Source organism: Urocitellus parryii, chromosome 9, assembly GCF_045843805.1.
Source record: "Urocitellus parryii isolate mUroPar1 chromosome 9, mUroPar1.hap1, whole genome shotgun sequence".
In the NCBI taxonomy this organism is placed as follows: Eukaryota; Metazoa; Chordata; class Mammalia; order Rodentia; family Sciuridae; genus Urocitellus; species Urocitellus parryii.
In genome coordinates, this window is record NC_135539.1 from 12825179 (window position 1) to 12847233 (window position 22055).

The 22055-nt window shown below is 38.9% G+C and overlaps 1 protein-coding gene across 2 annotated transcripts in view; it reads right to left on the minus strand.

The window, feature by feature from the left end:
- Positions 1-21264, minus strand: part of Smg1 (SMG1 nonsense mediated mRNA decay associated PI3K related kinase) — a 101585-nt gene extending 80321 nt beyond the window's left edge. The window contains exons 1-2 of one of the 2 annotated variants that reach the window (XM_077802566.1): positions 20821-20873; positions 441-498 (exon numbers count right to left, since the gene is read on the minus strand). In XM_077802566.1, coding sequence (XP_077658692.1) covers positions 441-454 — 14 coding nt within the window. In that variant the 5' untranslated portion in view covers positions 455-498; positions 20821-20873. Of the gene's footprint in view, positions 1-440; positions 499-20820 lie in introns of both variants that reach the window. The other variant, XM_026402469.2, reaches the window with a different exon arrangement.
- Positions 21265-22055: the final 791 nt, after the last annotated feature.

Consider the following 22055-nt stretch of genomic DNA (forward strand, 5'->3'; position numbering starts at 1 on the left):
ATTTAGACTGCTTGGGTCTCAAAAACTGTCAATGTTAGGCTGTTAGACCAACAAGATCATCCCAGTCCAATAAACAGAAAACTGTTAAAAAACGGAAATGAGCACTTAAAATGAGACAATCAAAGACACAATATAGAAAATGCAGATTTGAACTCCAAGAGGCAGGAATAAATGTTAAGCTAGTTAGTTAGAAGGGCTGAAAAAGCTATCATCTGCCAGAATTAGTGTCTCAAATTAGTGGAAAAAGAAAATTTATCTATTAGGGCTAAGAATCCAAGCAAGGATCCAAAAATGTGCCCACAGTCCCTTTAATACTCTAAAAATATTATGAAGAGGGAAAAAAAAAAAAGAAGAAATGCATAAATTTCCCCAAAATGATAAAACTGAAGTTAAAGCCTGATGTACATGCCACATGAGAGGTAAGTTTCTAAAGCTCATACCTCAAAAATCGCATACTGTATAATATGGAGCCTTTGTGATGTTTTGCATCAAGTCAATCTGTAAGACAGTAGTTACAATATTAGTGAAGACAGTGGGTTAAAACATTTGTTGTTCAAACATGAAGCAAATATCATTCATGAGTTAGGTGTTTTTAGTTGAACTATGGTCCCCTTGGGTTCATATGTTGAAGCAAAAATTGAGAGGAAAAGCCACTGTGGGCCCTAGAGGATAAAGAGGCTTAAGGTGGCAACCAAAAATTTTGGTACATAAAGGAATTTAAATGTTAACTCTAGCATACAAATCACATGCAAATATATAGTTACCACTCATTTTAGTTATATTCAATATACAGAAACGTAATGAATCTAGGAAGTCATTCATTTTAAATGACCCAAATACTCAGCCCTCACATCAAGTATTTAGGGATAGTATCTCCTGGCTAAATGGTCTTGCGGCCCAGCACTAGAAAGAACAAACCCCACCCTCCCAAGAAAGCCATCTCTGAAACATGAAGTCAGGGAATTTCCTATCAGGAAGCATTTCTGTAAAGCACCCCAAAATGACTTGATGCAAACACCACACCAGTGGTGCCACTGGAATAAGCATCATGTTACTTCAAGTTGTTTTTACCTGGGCTTATTAAGGGTTTTCACACTTGAAGTGACTTCTAATTTGTAACAGATATAAACCAGGAAATGAGATTTGCACTAAAGCTGAAGAGGTAGGAATGCATTTATTCTCTAAAGCAATGATACTCAAAGATAGTATCACTGTCACAGAGCAGCTGTAGGACACACTGGAAATTTTTATACTAACAGTTGATACTACTTGAAAATTATTTACATTGTAAAAATAAATCCAGTGTTATCTTTATAATGTCTCTTACTCACCTGGATTCAGACATGTTTTCATGAGGGATAAGAGGAAAGGCCAAACTATGCATAACCTTGGGCCCTGTATCACTTTTACATTGAAAAGCTGCACTACAGGAGTTTATGACTAAAAATTCATTTGGGAGACTCAGAGTCTTCATTATACAAAACACTTCTCATTGAAAATTTTAGGCTCAAATATAATAATTTAGATCATGTCAAAATTTTAATTGTAAATGTTTGCATCACAGTTTTGCAATATTAAAATATTAAGTTAATATAATTTTTTTGGTTAAACTTCCTCAGCTACCTAAGTCTTAAGTGAGTATAATACCAAATCTTAAATTATCCATTTATGAACTGTTGATAATTTTTATTCAGAATAAAACTCATAAATAACCACTGCAGAGAGATAAGAAAGTTCTGGCTTTTTACCTATGACTTCTAGAAGGTAATCTCTAAACTCTTAAAATGCCAAGCCTATTATTACAGGGGACCTTGTCCACCTGAGGGCTTTGAGCCACACCAAAAAGTCTAACAATGCAATTTATGGTGGTAGCTTTGAGTCACAAGGATCAACTAAACCTCCAGAGGGGCTAAAGACTAAGGTTAGCTGTAGGGCAGTCAGCCATGCAGCCTCCAAAAAACTCTGGACACAAAGATTGAGCAAGCTTGCCAGAGGGCAATACTCCATTAGGATGGTCACACATCAGTAGCAACAGGAAAGTAACACTGTTCCCAGTTCCACAGGGAAAGGCTAATCGTAAACTTCATACCCGGAAGGCCTATGTGCCCTTTAGTCAGGTCTGATTTTAATATGAATCTTTCAGTAGCAATAAACTGTATCTATGAGATAATATCTGTGAGTCCTTCTAGCAGTCCTGGTGAAATATTCAACCCAACAGTGGTCTTTGGAACCCCCAAACTATTTCTGCCAAGGTCAAAACAGCTGCTGTGGCCTTCTTATCTCTAAAATTCCATGTTTTTTTTTTCAGTTTGCCTTACTCACTCTCTCTCAATACCATTCTCAATGAATCTGGACTTTCATTCCAGTGAATTGGACTTTCTTCCAGTCTAAGTAGTCTTTTGGTTCTTCACCAGGTTATTAGATTTTGTAGTCCTATCATTTCAATAACACCCAATTAATTTAATTCTCTTTATGACTGTTCTCACACCAATCTTGCAAAACTCAACCTTGAATAAGCCCAATTCTGTGATTCACTGGTAAGTACCACATTCCCCGGCCCTCCAATGCATGCTCCACATACACTGTTCAGACCTTCCCCATTCTCTCTTAGTTCCAAAATATCCACCTAACATCCACATTCCCACACCCACAAACTCCCTAACATTCTACTTCACCAAGGGGGGAAAAAGATAACATTTCTGCACCCAATTCTAGGCCTCAATTAGGACTCCATCTGCTTCCACCTTCTCTCAAATACTTGCACCTAAGGAATCTACTTTTCCCACAGAGCTAAATCCTCTCCTTAAATGTAAAATTTCCTAATCTCTCTCATTAAAAACCACAGAAGTATGTAAGAAGCAAAAACAGAAAAACTCCATCAAGCCCACATGCCCCTCCATCTCAACAACCTGCCTTAGTTCTTTGGGTCAAGGTAATAGAGTTGTCTATACTCCACATGCGCATTTCTTCACCTCTTCTAGCTTCTTAACCCACACTGGTCCAACTTCTGCATCACTGATCTTTGGCAAATCCCACTTGACTTCCAAGTTGCTAAATCCAAGATATATTTCCAGCCTCAATCTATTCATCCTCTCAGCAGCCTTCTCAGAGCCGCTGAGTAGGGTTGAGCAGTTTGGCCATTGCACAAAGGTGACTTGTGGAAGGACACAGGCAGAATGAAAAACCTACTTTTAAATTTTTTTCCCAATAACCTGTCAGATCCTAACAGTGTGAGGCAAATGGATTCTTCCCTTTCTGATCCTGCTTTTTCAGGCCCCTTTAGTTTCTTCTATCAAGCCAGCAAATCGTGGAGTCTTTTAAAGCCTATTCTCTAGCCCTCTAGAGATCCTTTCCTTTTGTATCCGCCCCTGCAATCCATGCTGACGGTAATATGTACCCCACCGGCACATCATGTGTGGCCCATCTTTCCGGCACACTGCACAAAAATATTTCTCCCACTGGCCCTTACCATCCTATATACTTTGCTTCACTTTTCAGCTAAATCTCTACCAATCATTTCTTGTAATTCTATACCCCATGCATTCTAATTTTTCAATGCCTAGACTCACCTTGATCCGTCTCTGCCAGCCTCAAATAGCATTGCCATGGCCCCTCACCAACCCTAGCTTTCTTTTTATCCCTCATGCCTCAACTTTTTTGGGAAATCTTCTGATTCCTGAAGTTGACTCAGAGTATCTGCTACATATGCTCCATCAGAGAGCCTAGCAGTTTCCCTTACCTCTTACATCATTTGAAACATTCATTTAACTGTGTTCTTTTACAATACTGTAAACACTGCAAGGGCAGGGGGACCTGTTAGCTTTGCTTATTATTGTTCCCCACTGCCTAGGCGGCATACAAAATTATTTACTGACTAAACAATTGCCCATTTTCATTGAGACCTTTCTCTCCACTCGAATTCAGTTATGAGCCTAACATGCCACTAACTTTTCTATAAAATTCAACTTGCAACCCACATTTCCTCTTCAAAACCTTCTATCAAAATCAACAACATTTTTGGGCTTGGGGTATATTTCAGTGCTATAGCACTTGCCTTAGTATGCACAAGACCTTTGATCCCCAGGACTAGAAAAAAATAAAATCCAAAAGATGAACTGAGATGGTTCCAACCCTCAAAGAACATAAAAATAAGTTAGCTTGTATAAGCTGTTAATTAAATAAGGGATATAAAATGCTCTGCAGTTTCAGAAGAAATCTCATCACTTAATTCATTCGCCAAACTCAAAGCACACAAAATGTGTCCTATACTGGTTCAGAGTCTTGTAGTTACACACTAGTTTCAATTTGCTCTCTTGCTTGACACCTTACTACTGAAGGCAGAACGTACTATTTTATGCCAATCACTTTCAGGAGAATTGAACATAAAAGCTGCTGTATGGAAAGCAGAGGAAAGGATAGGAAAGTAGACGATTGGTGGTAGTTCCAAAGCCATTATGACTGTAAAAGTTTTCTCTTTTAAGTTAGAAAAGAGGCCAGAAATATAAAGGGGCAGCCCCATCAATATATTTAAATGTAGTCTGAATTTTAGAAATCTACATAATATGCATTTTAAAACCTTACTTTTGTACAAAAGACACTATATCAAGGGAGTAAAAAGACAACTCACAAAAATCAAAGAAAATATGTGCATCAGACATCTTAAACAGGCCTAGTATCCAAAACATAGCTCAACAAAAAGATAAAAAACCAAAAATTTTAAAAGAGAAAAAACACTTGAATTATCATTTCTCAAAAAAAAAAAGATATACAAGTGGCCAATAAGCACATAAAAAGATGTTCAACGTATTAGTGATTTGGGTAATATGAATCAAAACCACTAGGAGAAAACACTTCACATCCACCAATATAATCATAGCTTAAAACAAAATAGAAAATAACAGGTTTTTGTGAAGATGTGGAAGAACTAGAGCCTTCAGACATTGCCGGTTGGTATGTAAAATCACAAAGTTCACTTTAGAAATCAGGTTGGCCATCTTTCAAAAAGCTCAACAGAGAATTATCATGTAACCCAACAAATTCGGTCCTAGTTATATGCCCAAAAGGACTGAAAACAAGTGTTCAAATAGAAATTTGAACACAAATCTCCTCTGCATTAGTCAAGAGAAAGAAAATACGAGTCCATTAACAGAAGAATAGTAAACAAATGTAGTATATCTATACAATGGATTATTATTTAGCTATAAAAAGAATGAAGTACTGACACATTCTACAACATGGGTGAACCTGAAACATTAGACTAAGTGAAACAAGCTAGACACAAAAGAACATACATTATATACTTCCATTTACATGAAGAGGTAAATAGATAAAGTAGGACTGTGGTTATCAGGGATTGGGAGAAAGAAAATGAGGAGTGAATTCTTAATGGGTACAGGGTTTTCATTTGGGAACAACAGAAGTTCTGGAACTAGACTGTATTGAAGATTGTGCAACATCATGAATGTACTTAATACCAATAAATTTAAAAGTAGTAAATTTATGTGCATTTACAATAATTAAAAAAAAAACTTAACCATGACCTTTTTGGAAGGGGGTGTTACTGGGAATTGAACTCAGGGACACTCAACCACTAAGCTACACCCACAGCCCTTTTATTTTTTATTTTAAGACAGGATCTCCCTAATTTAATTAGGGTCTTGCTAATTTGCTGAAGCTTATCTTGAACTTGCAATTCTCCTGCTTCAGGCTCAGGAATGTGCACCAAAGCTACCTACCCCCTTCCCCCATCTGTGACTTTCTTGAAAAGAAAAAAAAAAAAAACTGACCTGGGATAGGTAGAAACTGACTACAAAAGGACACAAGGAAATTTGGGGGGAATGGCTATAGTTTGGTTGTGGTGGTAGTAGTTACACTACTATATGCATTTGTCAAAACTGAAAGAATACAGCATGTAAATTATACCTCAAAAACCTGACTTTAAAAGAAATGCCTTTCTTGGGCTGGGGAGGTACCTCAGTAGTAGAGCCCCTACCTAACATGCAGGATTCCCTGGGTCTAATTCCCAGCCCTCCCCACCCCCCCCCACACACACACACAAGCTTTCTGTACAGTTAAAGATATAAAATATAAATAAAATACATCATTTACTTTTAATAATTCAGCATTTCATGTCTTATATTGCCTACCATATTTAGCCACTCTAAATGGAAAAGCAAATATGCAGCACTAGCTTAAAATCACTGTTTCCGATGAAGCCAGATTACTGGGATCTGAATTAATCAAGTACATAAACAGCTGGAAGCTAAGACTCAAAAAAGGATTAACCTAGCTAAGGTACAAAAAGAAACATACTACTAAAAGACAACTGTCATGTATACTAATATATCATAAAAAGTTCTAAATTTCTAGCACAACAGTAATTTTATTCTGTCAATGAGTGAAAAATGCCTAAGATAGTTTATTCTTTAAAAAAAATAAACTATAAATTCTAATATTTATTGCCTATTTTTTAATACTGTTTTTTAGTTGCAGTTGGACACAATACCTTTATTTTATTTATTTATTTTTATGTGGCGATGAGGAACAAACAAACCCAAGGCCTCGCACGGACTAGGCGAATGCTCTACCGCTGAGCCACAACCCCAGACCCCTTATTGCCTATTTTGATAGCTTCTAAAACTCTGGCTAATTCCCAGCACCACCAAAAAAATAAAAAATAAAAAATAAAACTCTGGCTAAATTCTCAGTAACTAACCATGGAAAGATAATGCAAAAAATTTAAACAGAGTCAAAGCATTAAGCTGGTAAAATTAGAAAATCATGAGATGTGACGGAGACATGAAAACCACTGCTAATTTAGGTAGTTAAGTATTCTGATGAAAGACACCCCGTTAATGAAAGACCCCCGTTTCCCTGTCCAAGGAGAATCACACGAAACACTGGCTGCAAAAGCACGAGGTGGTTTATTGAGACACAGGCGCCTGCGGGTGTCCAGCAGAACCTCAGCCGGAGCTTTGGTGAACTGGCACACCGGGCTTGGGGATACAGAGATTTTTATAGGGTTTGGGACAGGTTTCGCGCGCGGGAAGCAACAGGTTTCTTATTGGTTTGTTTAAATCTAGCATATAGGCCACCTAGGGGGTACAGGTCTGCATTCCAAAAACCACAGGTCTGAATTCTATTCTTTCTGTTCCTGCTTATCTGTTCCTGTTTATTCATTCATGCCTCAGGATGTGGGTGCTCTGTCCTTTCTCAACCGGTTATATGGAAAGCACATCCGGCGCCTGAGCCTGTTTATGACAAGCCCGGTATCTTGATTTCATATCTTGGCCTTAGGTAACTGGGCTAACTGGGCTAGGGTCTTTCACTGACACTCTGTACCTCAACTGCATAAATTCATCTTACTAGGTACTGAGAATATTATTGCTAGTTATAAAACCTGGTATATATCTAATCTACAATATAAATATGAATCCAGTGTTCCTTTCACAAAAATAAGTTTATGCTAAGTAATTATTCACCTAAAGTCAACCAAATGGATTTGACTTTCTCCCCGCCTTTATTTTTAACCCCAAAGAGACCCTGCTTTGGCTTTCATTTGAATTGCTTATCTTCCTCTTTTGTCAGCAGGTCCTGGAAGTACTCTAGAAACATCCCTTTTAGCCTGGGAAATTGCCAAGGTTGAAAGGAAATCTTTTACTCTATGACTTCTCCACTACAAGGAGGACAAAAAAGACTGAAAATCTACAAAGAAAGCCCCCACCACACACAAACCCCCAAGGTTTTCCAGTTAAATGCCAAACAGCCTTTCAGGATAGAGAAGTTATGAATCACTAAGAATTACACTGTGGGAATCTTAAAAGAGGAGTCTGTAAAACAGACTGGGCCTCTATAATCAGGGAAAGACAGAGTGCTTTTATTAACAAACAAAAAGCATGTAACCATCTTCAAAGGCGTAAAAATATGCAAATAATGACTATAAAGTTATTCTTATAAAATTCCTCTAGCAAACAAATTCAAGCACACCCCAAGGGACTGACAAGTTTAAAAGATTTTCTAATTACTACATATTTTAAATCTTCTCTTTAAAAAATAATCCTTAAATGTACAAAGGGCTCTTAAAATTAAATGTGCTAGTCAAGTGCAGTGGTACAGGCTTGTTAAGACAGCAACTCAGGAGGCTCAGGCAAGAGGATCATTAAGTTAAAGACCAACATTGACAACTTGGTGAAACCCTGTATTAAAATTAAAAAAAAAAAAAAAAAGGTTAGGGGGGCGCTAGGCATGTAGCTCAGTGGTACAGTGCCTGTTGGTGCCCCAATTCCATAAACAATAAATAGTAAATGTGCTTTGTAACAGGTAACATTACTTTTTTCACAGTTCAATATGGTCAAGAAAAATGATAGGGTCACCAAAAAACACTTCTAACATATTAAAAAAATATATATCATGTAATTTGGACATATATGCTTTTAAAGAAAACTACAGTCAAGTGAGTTGTTATTGTCACAATATGGGATTGGGATACCCCACAGATGGTGGCGCCAAGAGAGCAATATTCTAGCCTGTAACTGCAGTTGCATCCTTTCACAGGCAACACTGTTAAAAGCCATGGCAGACATGAAAAGGCACTTACAGAATTTTATATTCCACATCACTAATTCTCTACAAAGAGGAAGACATTACCAGAAATATCTAGAGGATGTTTTCAAAGTATGCATGACCCCAGTCCTCTTAAAATATAAATACTTCTGAGAGAAGAATCCAAAATACCTTAGGGTTCTATTTCCAACTTCACCATTGGAATTATAGTAAGATAGCAAGCAAATTTTTAAATGGACTCTGATTTCTTTCAACATCCTCAATAACTCCTACCAGACACGTATTCTGGGGAGAAAACAGGCTTAGAACACTGTTAAACAATAAACTGGTCAAGAAACATGCTACTTTCAATCAGATTAAATATTCGAGGTAAAATGGTCAGCATCTTTTTTTCAGGGATATTCCTGAAATAGGCATTTCCTACTGTTTAAAACTAAATAAGGTTGGGCCAGGGTTCTAGCTCATTGGTAGAGCACTTGTCCAGCATTGTGAGAGGCACTGGGTTTAATCCTCAGCAGCATATAAAAATAAATATTACATTGGGCTGAGAATGTGGCTCAAGCGGTAGCGAGCTTGCCTGGCATGCGTGCCGCCCGGATTCAAGCCTCAGCACCACATACAAACAAAGATGTTGTGTCCGCCAAAAAAAAACTAAAAAAATAAATATTATAAAGGTATTGTGTCCTTATACAACTTAAAATAGATAAATAAGGTCTCGGCTAAATTTCCAAAGATATGTCAGTTAGACAAAGGGATGCCCATCTATAATCCCAATCACTCAGGAGGCTGAGGCAGGAGAATTGCAAGTTTAAAGCCAACCTCAGCAACTTAGCAAAGCTTTGTCTCAAAATAAAAAATAAAAAGGGCTGGGATATGTAGCTCAGTGGTTAAGCACCCCTGGGTTCAATCCCTGGTACCAAACAAAACAAAAAGATATGAAATCATAAATCAACTTTTAAGAAAGATACTTTTCAAATAATCACCATTTTTCTAACTTTAACAAAATAATGAAGACATTTTTGGTAACTACTGAAAAATACTAGCAAGCAGCAATCAGAGCCAGAGAAATAATGTTCCCACTGTACTCAGCAGTAGCCAAAAATTTACTGAGGTATTTTCACTTAGCCTGAAGTTTAAGAAAACTATGAAACACTTTAAAAATCACGTACACTTAGAAGGTATTATGTGCCCCATCCTTTTTTTTGGTAATTGATCATAATTCTTCAATCAGACTGATGTAGGAGGTTTAAAATAAGTAACTTTTACAACAAGAGAAAAATCAATGTTTCTAGAAATGAAGTTTCTCAGAAGATACCAATCCTTTACTCATTTTAAGTAAATTTATAATACTACAATTTAAAATAGAACCAAAATCTTATGATTGCTTAATCCTGTATATACATTCTTATATTAATATAAAATTTCATTAGTCTAGAGATACATGTGGGTTCTCCCTCTTCCCCCAAAGTACTTAAAACTATTATAGGATACAGTACAATCTTTCCATGATTTTGGCATCCTTTCTACTCTAACAAAATTAAATTAAAATACGTATATATACACTAGACAAAAAAAATTCAACATTTAGCTGATATTCTCAGAATTAGTTCTTAAATTCTAACTGTATAGCAAAAGTTAGCAAAGTACAACCTACCCTTTCTTTTTATTTTTTTAGGTTGTGACAATTTTATTTTTTAAAAATCTCTAAGAAATAATATTGCATTAGGAAAAAAGGAATATTTACAATAAAACAAAAATCCATAACAGAAAGCAATTATAAAAAGATGAAGATATGGGCACACTTGAAGCAGGAATGATTTATACCATTTCAAATGACGATACTTTTCCAAAAATTAAGATAATTTAATACTATTATTTATCTTTCAAATATGTTTACCCATTTTTTTCTTAGTCTAGAATCCACTTATGTTCAGGTATTTTGGTGAGTTTCACTGGTCTTGAATGGGTCTTAAGTGAATTGGGAATAACTTATTCATTTTCTTTTTCTTATTTTTTTTTTTTGTGTGTGTGTGTGTGTGTATGTGTGTGTGTGGGAATTGAATCCAAGGGTATTCTACTGCTAAGCTATATCCCCAGCACTTTTTAGTTTCTATTTTGAGACAGAATCTGGCTAAGTTTCCTCAGCTGGCTTCAAACTCTGGATCCTCCTGCCTCAACCTCCCAAGTAGCTTGGATTACAGGCAGCAGTCTTGTGCCCTGCTACCCTTTCTCTATTTAATATCACCTGTACTTGCTCCTCAAAATATCCAAATAGTCACAGAAATGAGATTATTTTTGCTGCTTATGATTTTGGTTAGTAGTAAATTCTTAAAGTAAGAATAGTAAAAGAAGAAAAAAAAGGATCATGAAGATCTACGAAGACAATCCTCACTAGCCAACTTGAAATAGGCGTAGTTTATGGATGCACACTAGGAAATGATGACAGAGAACCACCATACTAGGGCACAATTAATTCTATACCCACCACATTTTTTCAAAGTATACATATAAGTCATACTTAACAAGAAATTTAACAATTATGAGATTTCATTCCATGTGTCCTCTAAAAAACTTGACACAAATTTTGCAAAATTTGTATAAGCTACATTCACATATACTTTTTTAATATTTATTTTTTTAGTTGTAGTTGGGACACAATACCTTTATTTTGTTTGTTTATTTTTATGTGGTGCTGAGGATCGAACCCAGGACCTTGGACTTGCCAGGCAAACGTTCTACTGCTGAGCCACAACCCCAGCCCCACATTCACAAATACTTTTATACTGAGGAGCAAAATAAAATCTGAACTTGTGCATGTGTGTGCGTGTGTATGCGTGTGTGCATGTGTGTAGTTAACTTTTAAAATCTTCGTAGGAAAAAGATAATTCAGGAAGGTTTTGCTGCTGCTGTTGTGTTCCCCTTGTGGTGTTAGGGATGGAAGGTGGTTCTCATGCATGCTAGGAAAACACTCTACCAGGAAAAGATTCTGATCCAGACACAGCAACTTACGTAGCACTGGCGCAGCTCTTTAATAATTTTGAAAGTAATTTCCCAAACATTATCTTTAATCCTCAAACTTTCACCTTCAGATCTCAAGAATTACCTCCTCAGAGGTTCAGGTTCAAGTGCCAATGCAAAAAAATCTTTGTATTCCCATTTTTTAAAAAACATTTACTTTTTAGTTGTAGGTAGATACAATACCTTTATTTTATTTTTACATGGTACTGAGGATCCACCCCAATGCCTCACCCATGCTAGGCGAGCACCCTACCTCTAAGCCACAATCCCAGCCCTGTCTTCCCATTCTTAATCTACTATTATTTTCATGACACCAACTTCTCCTAAAATAAATATTTGTGAAGAATCGATGCAAATATATGGACACATTCTTAAAAATAAAGACACTTAAACTAGGCATGGTGGTGCATGCCTGTAACTACAATGGCTTAGGAGGCTGAGGCAATAAGACCACAAGTTCCAGGCCAACTTCCCCCAACTTAATGGAGGTACTTTTTTTTTTTTTTTTTAAAGAGAGAGTGAGAGAGAGAGGGGGACAGAGAGAGAGAGAGAGAGAGAGAGAGAGAGAGAGAGAGAGAGAGAATTTTAACATTTATTTATTTTTTCTTAGTTCTCGGCGGACACAACATCTTCATTTGTATGTGGTGGTGAGGATCGAACCCGGGCTGCACGCACGCCAGGGGAGCGCGCTACCGCTTGAGCCACATCCCCAGCCCGGTACTTTTTTTTTTTAAAAAAAAAAAAACTGTCTTAGAATTTATACACACACACATACATAAATAGAGCTAGGGGTGAAGTTCAGCAGTAGAGTGCCCTTGGGTTCGATCCCCAGCACTGTTAAACAAATCTGAGTGAGGATCTAAATCACCTAGGTTCTATTTGTAATTTCTCCAAAACAGCAAGCTTTTAAATAGACTTTTAAATAGACTAACTAAGAGGGATGGGAAAGTGTTGGTCAAAGGATACCAAGTTTCAAAAAGCAGTAGTTTCAAAATATACTGCACAGCAGGGTGGTTATACTCAGTGTATATTTCAAAATAACTTAGAATACATTTCAAATATCTAAGAATTTTAAGTGAGGGGTGACAGATATATTAATTAGCTTAATTTGATCAGCCCACATTAAATGCATTATATACATATATTCAAACACTGCACTATTCTCCATAAATGTGTACAGTTAGAATGCCAATTAAAAAGAATATTAACTTACAACAGGAAAACAGTAATAATGATGCAATTTTTATATCCTCAAAGATTACAGTAAAAACAAAGGGAATACTAACATTATAGTAACTACACAACAAAGACCACTTTAAATAAAAGGCTTCTTTTACAAAACTTTGGTTTTATCTGTTTGTTTATTTGTGGTACTGGGAACTGAACCCAGGGCCACTGGTTGACATCCCCAGCTCTTTTTATTTCTTTATTTTGAGGCAAGATCTGGCTAAGTTGCCTAGGCAGCCTCCAAACCTCCTGTCTCAGCCTCCTGAATAGCTAGGATTACAGGCATGCACCACCATGTCCTGCTCAAAACACTGACTTTACAAAGCCGGTGAACTGATTACACACACTATTAACCAAAAAATCAATTATAATTTCAGTATTTTCAAGAAATGAACTAGACACTATGCATGAAAATGCTATTGATACAACAACCAATTTTACTAGAATCTTAACTCAAGTCCTTCGAAAACAATGCAACCTGTGATTCCTTTAAAAAGTTGATTCCTTTAAAACCAGAAGACTAAATAAAAACTATATCGCTAATTTCAGAGGCTTGATGCTGGGAAACCTGCTACATTTTCATTTTTTCTTCACATTTTTACAAAGAACAACAAAGGCAAGAAATGAGATAGATCTTTTTAGGAAAGAAATTTTCCAGGACTTCTTTTTCTTCAATTATATCTATATCTCTAAATATGTTAATTCTTATGATACTGATGATCATCTTTGGGACTTTTTACTCATCTAATTAGGAAAGAATCAAGTTCTCAGATATACTGTAAATAATATGAAGAGCAAAATTAACCTCCAAAGTTTCTAACAGGAATTTAATCTCCTTTTTCTAAAGGGAATGAAAATTAATACAAAGAAATAACTATGTTTAGAAATCTGTTGATTCTGGGAAATTTGGGTCTCAATCCCCCAATCTGCAGGTGCACAACTGTCAAGAAGTTTTTTCCCCACAGGCATTCTAATAGAATGCCAGAAGCCTCAACCCAGAACTTGTCTTTTAGTGATTACACTCTTTAAATAATGCTCACACAGATAAAATAGATATGAGAGGCCAATGTGCAAAGGAACTTTAAATGTATGAGCAAGATGTTTTTCAAGATGGATAAAACCTATGAATCTTAAATTACTATGTTCTTTCTTCTGTAAAATATCTGGCCACCCCAGTCCTTTAGACCAAGGTCCCTTTGAACCTGCTCAATCAGCTATAAGTTGCTGCCTCAGGCTAACCAGCCTGCTAGAAGAGGAACAGTTTCCCTCAAAAAGCCCCCTATAGTAACTGTGTTGTAAACTCTGGAGCCAGCTGAAAATAAGAAACAAACTTGCATATTCCACATTCTGATTCTACCAATCCAGGATCAAAAAGATAAGAGGAAAAAACCTGCATCTGTACAGTTTTTTTCTTGTCACTATTCCCTAAACAATACAGTAGAATATTTACAGCATTTACATTTTATGAGGTATTATAAATAATCTAGTGATGATTTAAAGTATACAAAAGGATGTGTCTAAGTTATATGTGAATACTATCCCATTTTTACATAAGGGACTTAAGCATCTGAGGATTTGGGTATCCCAGACGAGTCCTGGAACTAGTCCCTCTAATAGATACCAAGGGAAAACTGTATTTACTTGAGGAAAGACATTCAAATAAATATAGACTCCATACTTATGGATGAGTAAGGTAGGAGGGGATATAGAAGTAAAACAATTATACAAGATCCATACACATATCAAGGTTATGTTTTGTATAAGAAGAATAGCATGTGCAAAGGCCCTATGGCAGGAATGAGCTTGGGGAGTGCATTAGAGCAAGTAAGACCTGAAAGCAGGGGGAAATTACTCAGCCTCAGATCCCAGGGATCTAAACTAATTGGGGGAAAAAAATGGATAACTTAAATGCTAAATACATGTTCACTTCCATTGTAGATCTGTTGCAAGATTTGGAAAGAAAGGAGATCACAGAAGACAGAGGTAGCAGGGTAGGGCTCAAAGAAGCCCAAGTTTAGATGCCAGAGAACATGAAAAGCAGAGCAAAGCCATAGTGAGTACCTACAGAATGCAGAGGGGTCCAAAAACCTGTAGCTCATAGTTTAGAATAAACTCAGCCAAGTAGAGGAGCTCCTTTGAATTCCAGGACTCATATACCTTAAAGTGCTAATGGTGAGTCTACCATCTGAAACCACAGAAATCTTCAGAAACCCCAAGTAAATTAGCAATGTTTACAGTAAAAGAGGGACAACAGAAATATATCTGAAGCTGGGCACGGTAGCACATGATTATAATTCCAGTGACTTGGAGAAGTCTGTCTCTCTGTCTTCCCCCCACCCCACCTCAGTGCTAGAGGTACAATTCAGGACCTTGTACATGCTACGCAAGCACTCTATCACTGAGCTACATCCCCAGTCCCTGTATCTCTATTGACTGGGGTAAAGGTTACAAAAGTATATATCTGTCAAATTTACTAGATTTAATTAAGACCTGTATGTGTGAGTGTGTGTATGTAAATTTTATCTGAAAGTAACAGGATGGAGTTCAAAAGAGAAGTCAACTTAGAAGGGTATATTCACAAATCATCTAATACAAGACGGAGAACTAACCATAGAAAACCAAATATTTCTGGTTGATGTACACCTGTAATCCCAGTGGCTCAGAAAGCTGAGGCAGAAGGTTCAACGGTTCTAAGCCAGCCTCAGCAAGACCGTGTCTCTAAATAAAATAAATATATATATAAATATATGTATATATATATATATGTGTGTGTGTGTGTGTGTGTGTGTGTGTATATATATATATATATATATATATATATTTTTTTTTTTTTTTAAAGGCTGGGGATATGGCTCAGTGGTAAAGCACCCCAGGGTTAATTCTTCAGTACCAAAATAAAACAACAAAAAAAAAAAAAAAAAGAAAACCAAATATCACTGTGTAAGCAAATTCTATGAATAGGTTACACTCTACATTTTAAAAAAATAGATACATATAATAAACTGGACCATTTCATATAGGACTTAAATCACAATATTTCTGCACTCTTTGCTCTTAAGCCACTATAAGAGGAGGTACATTTTATATCCAAAAATAAAATGGGTGGTCAGAGGATATAGCTCAGTGGTAGAGTACTTGCCAAGTACACACAAGGCAATCCCCAGCACCATAAAAATAAATAAGGCTCTGAGGAAACTAAGATAGCCAAAGACAGGTAACCAAAATAACAATATGAAAAGACAGGAAACTGTGGAAATCCATACGGATGGTTCAGTGAATGAAATTTCAGGGATTTATTTTAGGTAATTAGGGTAAGGAAAGAAAAGTAAACAAGTGCCTACTGTACAGGAGGGAGTGAAGGCAGAAAATCCTAGAGTTGTGAGAATTTAGTGTTTCCAAAAGAATCGTAGACCACACACACTCCACTTCACAGGTATGACATTTCATATAAGTGTCCTAAGGCAAAGTGAAGAGTAAGCAGATAAAAAGGATCACTTTAGTGATCATTCTCAACCAATACCAGGTAACAAATGAAAAGCTTTTGCTTACAGAAATTCCCATATATTGAATTGAATACTTTTGTCTAAAATTTAAATTGTGAATTATAAAACATAGGACTCAGGTCCTTAGCAGCAACCTCTTGTCTAGACTGTACAACTGTTTCCAACGGTGTGGAATGTGTGTACATACATACACACACACACACACACACACACACACACACACACACTCTCACTCACTCTCCCCCCCCCCTTGCCCCTGCCAAGAAGCAACTAGATTTAATCTTCCTAAATTATGCCATTTCCCTGCTGGTAAAACTTCAATGTTCCCTAAAGTCATTGCAAACATCCTTAAACCATGATTCCAGACCTACATGGTTCCACTGTAGCTCTTTAGCTTCATTCTTTATTTGCACCACTCCTCACAAGTACCCCAAACCTCTAGCCAAACAATTTTTTACCAAGGACAACTTGCAGTTTGCCATATTTTTACCGTCTTTTATTATAAAATTTGCTCTCAAAATCATACAGGCCCACTACTCAACTGTATGGCTTTTCCTCCTCTAACACTCCAGGTTTTAAACTCTATTCATCACATACATGACAAACAAAAACAAGTATACCAAAAATCATAATACAATATTCAGATGCTTTGCCATTTTAAAACTTTTTCATTTCCAAAACTAACCTATAATGTCTTTGAAGACAGCAGTTTTAAAAGTAATACTTACTAATTAGAACTTTTTTTACTGATTAGTATTTCATAATCTACTGCCATTTTAAAAAAAGAAAATAAACTTTCAATTATACTCCCATTTTTAAAAGGAACTGAAAGAGACTGAGGAAAAAAGGATTAAAGCTATAACTGCCAGGGGCTGGGGTTGTGGCTCAGTGGTAGAGCACTTGCCTAGTACCCGTGAGGCACTAGGTTCAATCCTCAGCACCACATAAAAAAACAAAAAGGTATTGTGTCCATCTACAACTTAAAAAATATATTTTAAAAAAAGATAAACTGCCAAATGTTTCCCGAGGAATGTTGATTTGTAATAAAAATATACCATCCCCCATTCAACACTCATACACAATAGCCTGGGCAACATAGAGAAACCGTATCTCACCAGAGGGGGGTGAAGGAAGGTGTAATCATGAAATTCTATTTAAAGTTCACACTATTTCTATAAAATATGTAACTCTATTAAACTTTATCCTTTATGTATTTCATTATATTATGTACCTAAAGATATCAGACTTAGTACAAATGCATAAAAGATAGAGTGACAACTATGGTTTTAAAAATCCAGGTTCTCACATCAAACATACAAGTAACGGACTCTTCTAATTTCACAACACTTCCATTTTTTTATCTGTTGGGTGGAAAATAAAGATATTTGTACTTTTGAGAACTATGATCTGTCTCCATTCTACCAAAAACAGAAGATATGTCTAACATGAGGTTTCATCCATTTGGAAGTCTAGAAATAGCTGAGCATAGTTATATACCCCTGTAATCTGTTACACCGAAGGCTGATGCAGGAGAATCTAGAATTTGAGACCAGCCTAAACAATGTGACGAAAACTCCTCTTAAAAAAAAAATAGAAAGTTTACAAACTTGAGTACCACAAGACATCCAATATACCCGTTAAATGAATAAAATGCTAAGACTCCCAAGTACAGAAGTCAAGTCTACTTATTTTCTGATGACCCACATGCTATCTTATGCTTTTTTTACTTATATAGCTCTAATGTCAAATCAACCAATGTCATTTAAGAATATTAAAATATACAACCAGTTACACATTTAATTTTAAAACATATCACTCTGATCTCTATATTGACTGTTCAAAATAAATCCAGGAAAATGACAGAGTTGGGCTACTGGCAGTGTTGGAAGGAAAAAGGCAAACCATCTTCACAGGTCCGGCATTTCTTTGTGATAAAAAGCCACCTTTCCTGTTCCTCCATATAAAAAAAAAAGAGGCATCCAAGTGATTTCAAAACCACCTCAATTTTACATGTGCAGAACCACAGATTTCAAATAATAAAAATGACCTAATAGGGGTTGGGGTTGTGGCTCAATGGTAGAGTGCTCACCTAGCATGCACTAGGCACTGGGTTCAATCCTCAGCACCACATAAATGTAAAATAAAGATATTGTGTCCACCTAAAACTTAAGAATAAATATTAAAAAAAAAGACCTAATACCACTCATTTGCCTAACCACTCTTAAATGTTGAGTAGAGTAATTAAAAAGGAAGCCAGACTTTAAGCCAGTCTATAAAGACATGTTCCTAGTGGGCTTGCTCTGTTACCACACAACATTAGTGTAGTCTGCCATCTAGAACATTTCCTGTAAAAATGTGTGAAGAATTCTGTATGGCCATGATAGACTCACTTGCCAGACTAACTGGCAAACTAATACTAAAAGAAGCTGACAATAATTTTTTAGACCCACTTGCTCAAAAGCCTAAATCGAAGAAACAGAACCAAAGTTAAAAAAAAAAAATCAGAAAAGAAAGGGCACAGAAAAGACAAATAATTTTTTTTTAAAGTCAAAATAGTTAAACAAGAGGGAAGATCAGCCTCCATTCTGTCAGTTACCTAGAGTCTGTCATCTTTCTGAAGAGAAGGGATAGAAAAACCTCATTTAACTTATGAAAATCTATGACTTGGCAAACATCTAAAGTTGTTTTTTTTTTATTGGCTATTTAACAAATCTACTATGGTGACCTTGCAAATAAATCACATTATGGGATGTGTCCATTTGTCTCTTTCCCTCAACAAGGAGAGAAAATCAAATATTTCCAATATCCTAAACTGTTACTCCATGTAACCAACCAAGTGCATCTCACAGTATCATCCACCTAGGCATTAAGTTCTGAGACTGTTACAGCACACAGCTCCAAAGAAAGCTTTCATCCTCTCCCATCCCCCCATCACTACACACTCCAAGAAATAAAGCCCATGAAAGAAACAACAGAGGACACCGGTCTGTGGGTGCAACTCTACTACTCCATTTATTTAGAACTACAAGCTACATCTTACTTTCCAAAAGCTCTGCAACTATTTGGGAAGTGCATTTTAGACCCTCTAAAGAATTACTAATTTCTCTTATATGCACCAATCACAATACTGAAAAGCCATGGAAAACCCCATTGTTAAAGGAGAGCTCTGAAATGTCAAACTCAAGTTCATTTATCACCTAATACACTCAACACCTAAAATCAAATTGCACACATTTAGATAAAAATGAAAACCCAGCATGTCAATTACAGAATACTAGACAACCGATTTTATTTAACTTACTCACAAATCAAAGCTGTTTTTTAAACAAAAAAAAATTTAATTAACATCAATTCTAGATTCAAGCATTAATTTTTTTTAAGTCACCTAGTTATATACATCAGTTCTCACCTGACAAAGTATCTAGGAAAGCATATTAATAAAAAAAGGTGTATCACCCGTGAGCCAAAGATTATTTTGATTTTTCTATCAAGTCTTAAAATTCCAACACCTTACCAAATTCTTTACTTCTAAACACTGCTGAAATAGGTGTGATTATCAGGAAGCAAAAGGACATCCCAGCAACGTGTGCAATTTACATTTATCTGTCCAATTTCTGGTCAATTGAAATGCAAGTGTGCTCCAACGTATGAAAGCTCCATGAATCGACTTATGCTCAAATGCATGTATATAAATTTAGGGAGTTCTTCTAGGCACTGGGTTAAATCCCAGTCTCTGAATATTAGACACGAAAACTAAATTTATTTTTTTTAAAAAAGTCAATGGTCCCAATATATTCAAAGCCAACGAAGTCCCCAAGCACCTGAGATCAAATCCTCCATACGAGAGGAAATTAATTTCTCTGCTCCTAAGTAGCCACGAAGTTCATTCTCAGGTAGGAATTGCTGTTCACCAGTTAAACTGTCCCTGCACTCACGGAAAAAAAACTATTTCACAGGACCAGAGTGGGCTGATCCCATTAGGACGACCTCATCTCCAGCCCCACTAACGCCCAGCCAAAGTCGGACCTTAGTTGTACTTCGGGGGTTTTTCAAAAATATTAACACGTGGGAGTCACTGGAGAGAGCAGTCCAAGGAGGTCTTTCACGTGGGGCTGGCAGAGTGCGAGACCCAGGAAGTTCATGGGGAGCACAGAGGGTCCTGGACTCCCAGGACACCCCGACTGGAGAGGTGGTGCTACTGGAAACCGTCCCCACCCCGCCCCAGGCCTCCTCCTTAACCCTCCCGGACCCAAGCCCGAAGCCCGAGCCTCCTCCGGGCGCGCTGGGTCAGGGCTCCCGCCCCAGGCAGAAGTCGGAGCTGGGGGGCACTTAGGCCGCGCCTCCCCGCGGCCTTCCTCCCCAGCCCGGGCGGGAGGAGACCCAGGAAGCCGCGCCCGGCTCCCGGGGGGTGGAGGGCCTAGGCCGCGCCTCCGGCCCCGCGGCCCTAGGCCTCGGCCCGCCCCAGGCGGGGCCGGGAGGTCGGGCGGCGGGCTCGGCGCCGGTCACCCACCTGGGTTGCCAGTCATTCCAGCTCCGCGGGTACTTGGTGCCGCCGCCGCCGCCGCTGCTCAGCCGAGACCCCGGGGCTCTGCGGCTCATTACCTTCCCCGACACGACATGGCCAAGCGCCGCCGCCCGAAGAAGCGCGAGTCGCCGCCGGAACCGGCCGCCGCCGACACTCCGCTCCGGCCCGGGGCTGAGGAGGAAGCCGAGGAGGAGGAGGAGGAGGAGGAGGAGGAGGAGGCGGCGGAGGGCGGGGGAGGCGGACGGCCGTTCCGGGTTCCGCCTGAGCCCGAAGCGCAGGACGAGGAGGCGGGAGCGGCGCGGCGAGAGGGAGGCGGAGGAAGGGGAGGCGACGTCTCTTCCAGGGCCGTGCGCGGCCCGCGACGCCGGGGCCCAGGAGGACTAGGACGGTGAGGAGGCGGTGGCGGCGGCTCCTCACGCTCACACGGCCACGGCTTCCCCGCCTCCCGGCTCCGCCCGCCGCGCCGCCGCTGCCGCACGGCATGCTGGGAACGAGGGGCGGCGCCGGCGCCCGCCAGGCCTGGGGAGAGGGGCGGGGTCTGGAAGGTGGGCGGAGCGTGTCGGGGCGGGGCCTCGAGCGGACCGCCCTCCCGCGCCTCGGGGCTCCCCGCCTACCAGGCAGAGGTCGGGGTTCCGCCGCAGCGGGTCGCGGTAAAGGAACTTTTCGCCACCCGTCGTACCCACGCCTCCTCTCAAACGCTCCCCGGAAAGCACCTGACCCTCTGGGAGCCGGGCAGTCAGGTGCAAGCGGACGTCCAATCGCGGACCTGCCTGCGGTGGGGGGCCCTGGTGCCTCTGCGGGCGCGCTCACCCAGGCGTGTCCTGCGAGTTCTCGTGCGCCCACCTGCCCACGGTCCGCCGGGCTGGAGAGCTGGTGGGTGTGCACCTTCCCAGCCCCCACGTGACAAGTACTTACCGAGTCCTAGCACCTTGACCGTTTCCTTACAGTGTAAGTAACTAGGACCGCCGGCCCTTGTCTCCTGCAAAATCAAATATGCTCTGAAATCCTCCCACCCTAACACCTGCCCACCTTCCCCCGCAGAAAGAGGCTGGCTAGAGGGAGCGAACCTGAGCGCTGTCTCCTCCATGCCCCCCCCCCCAGAAAGAATTCATTAAAGCATCTGATAGATTATGTAGATGCCAATACATATTTTTGTTTTGTTTTTGGTGCCAGGGATTGAATATCCAGGGGCACTTAACCACTGAGCACATCCCCAGCCC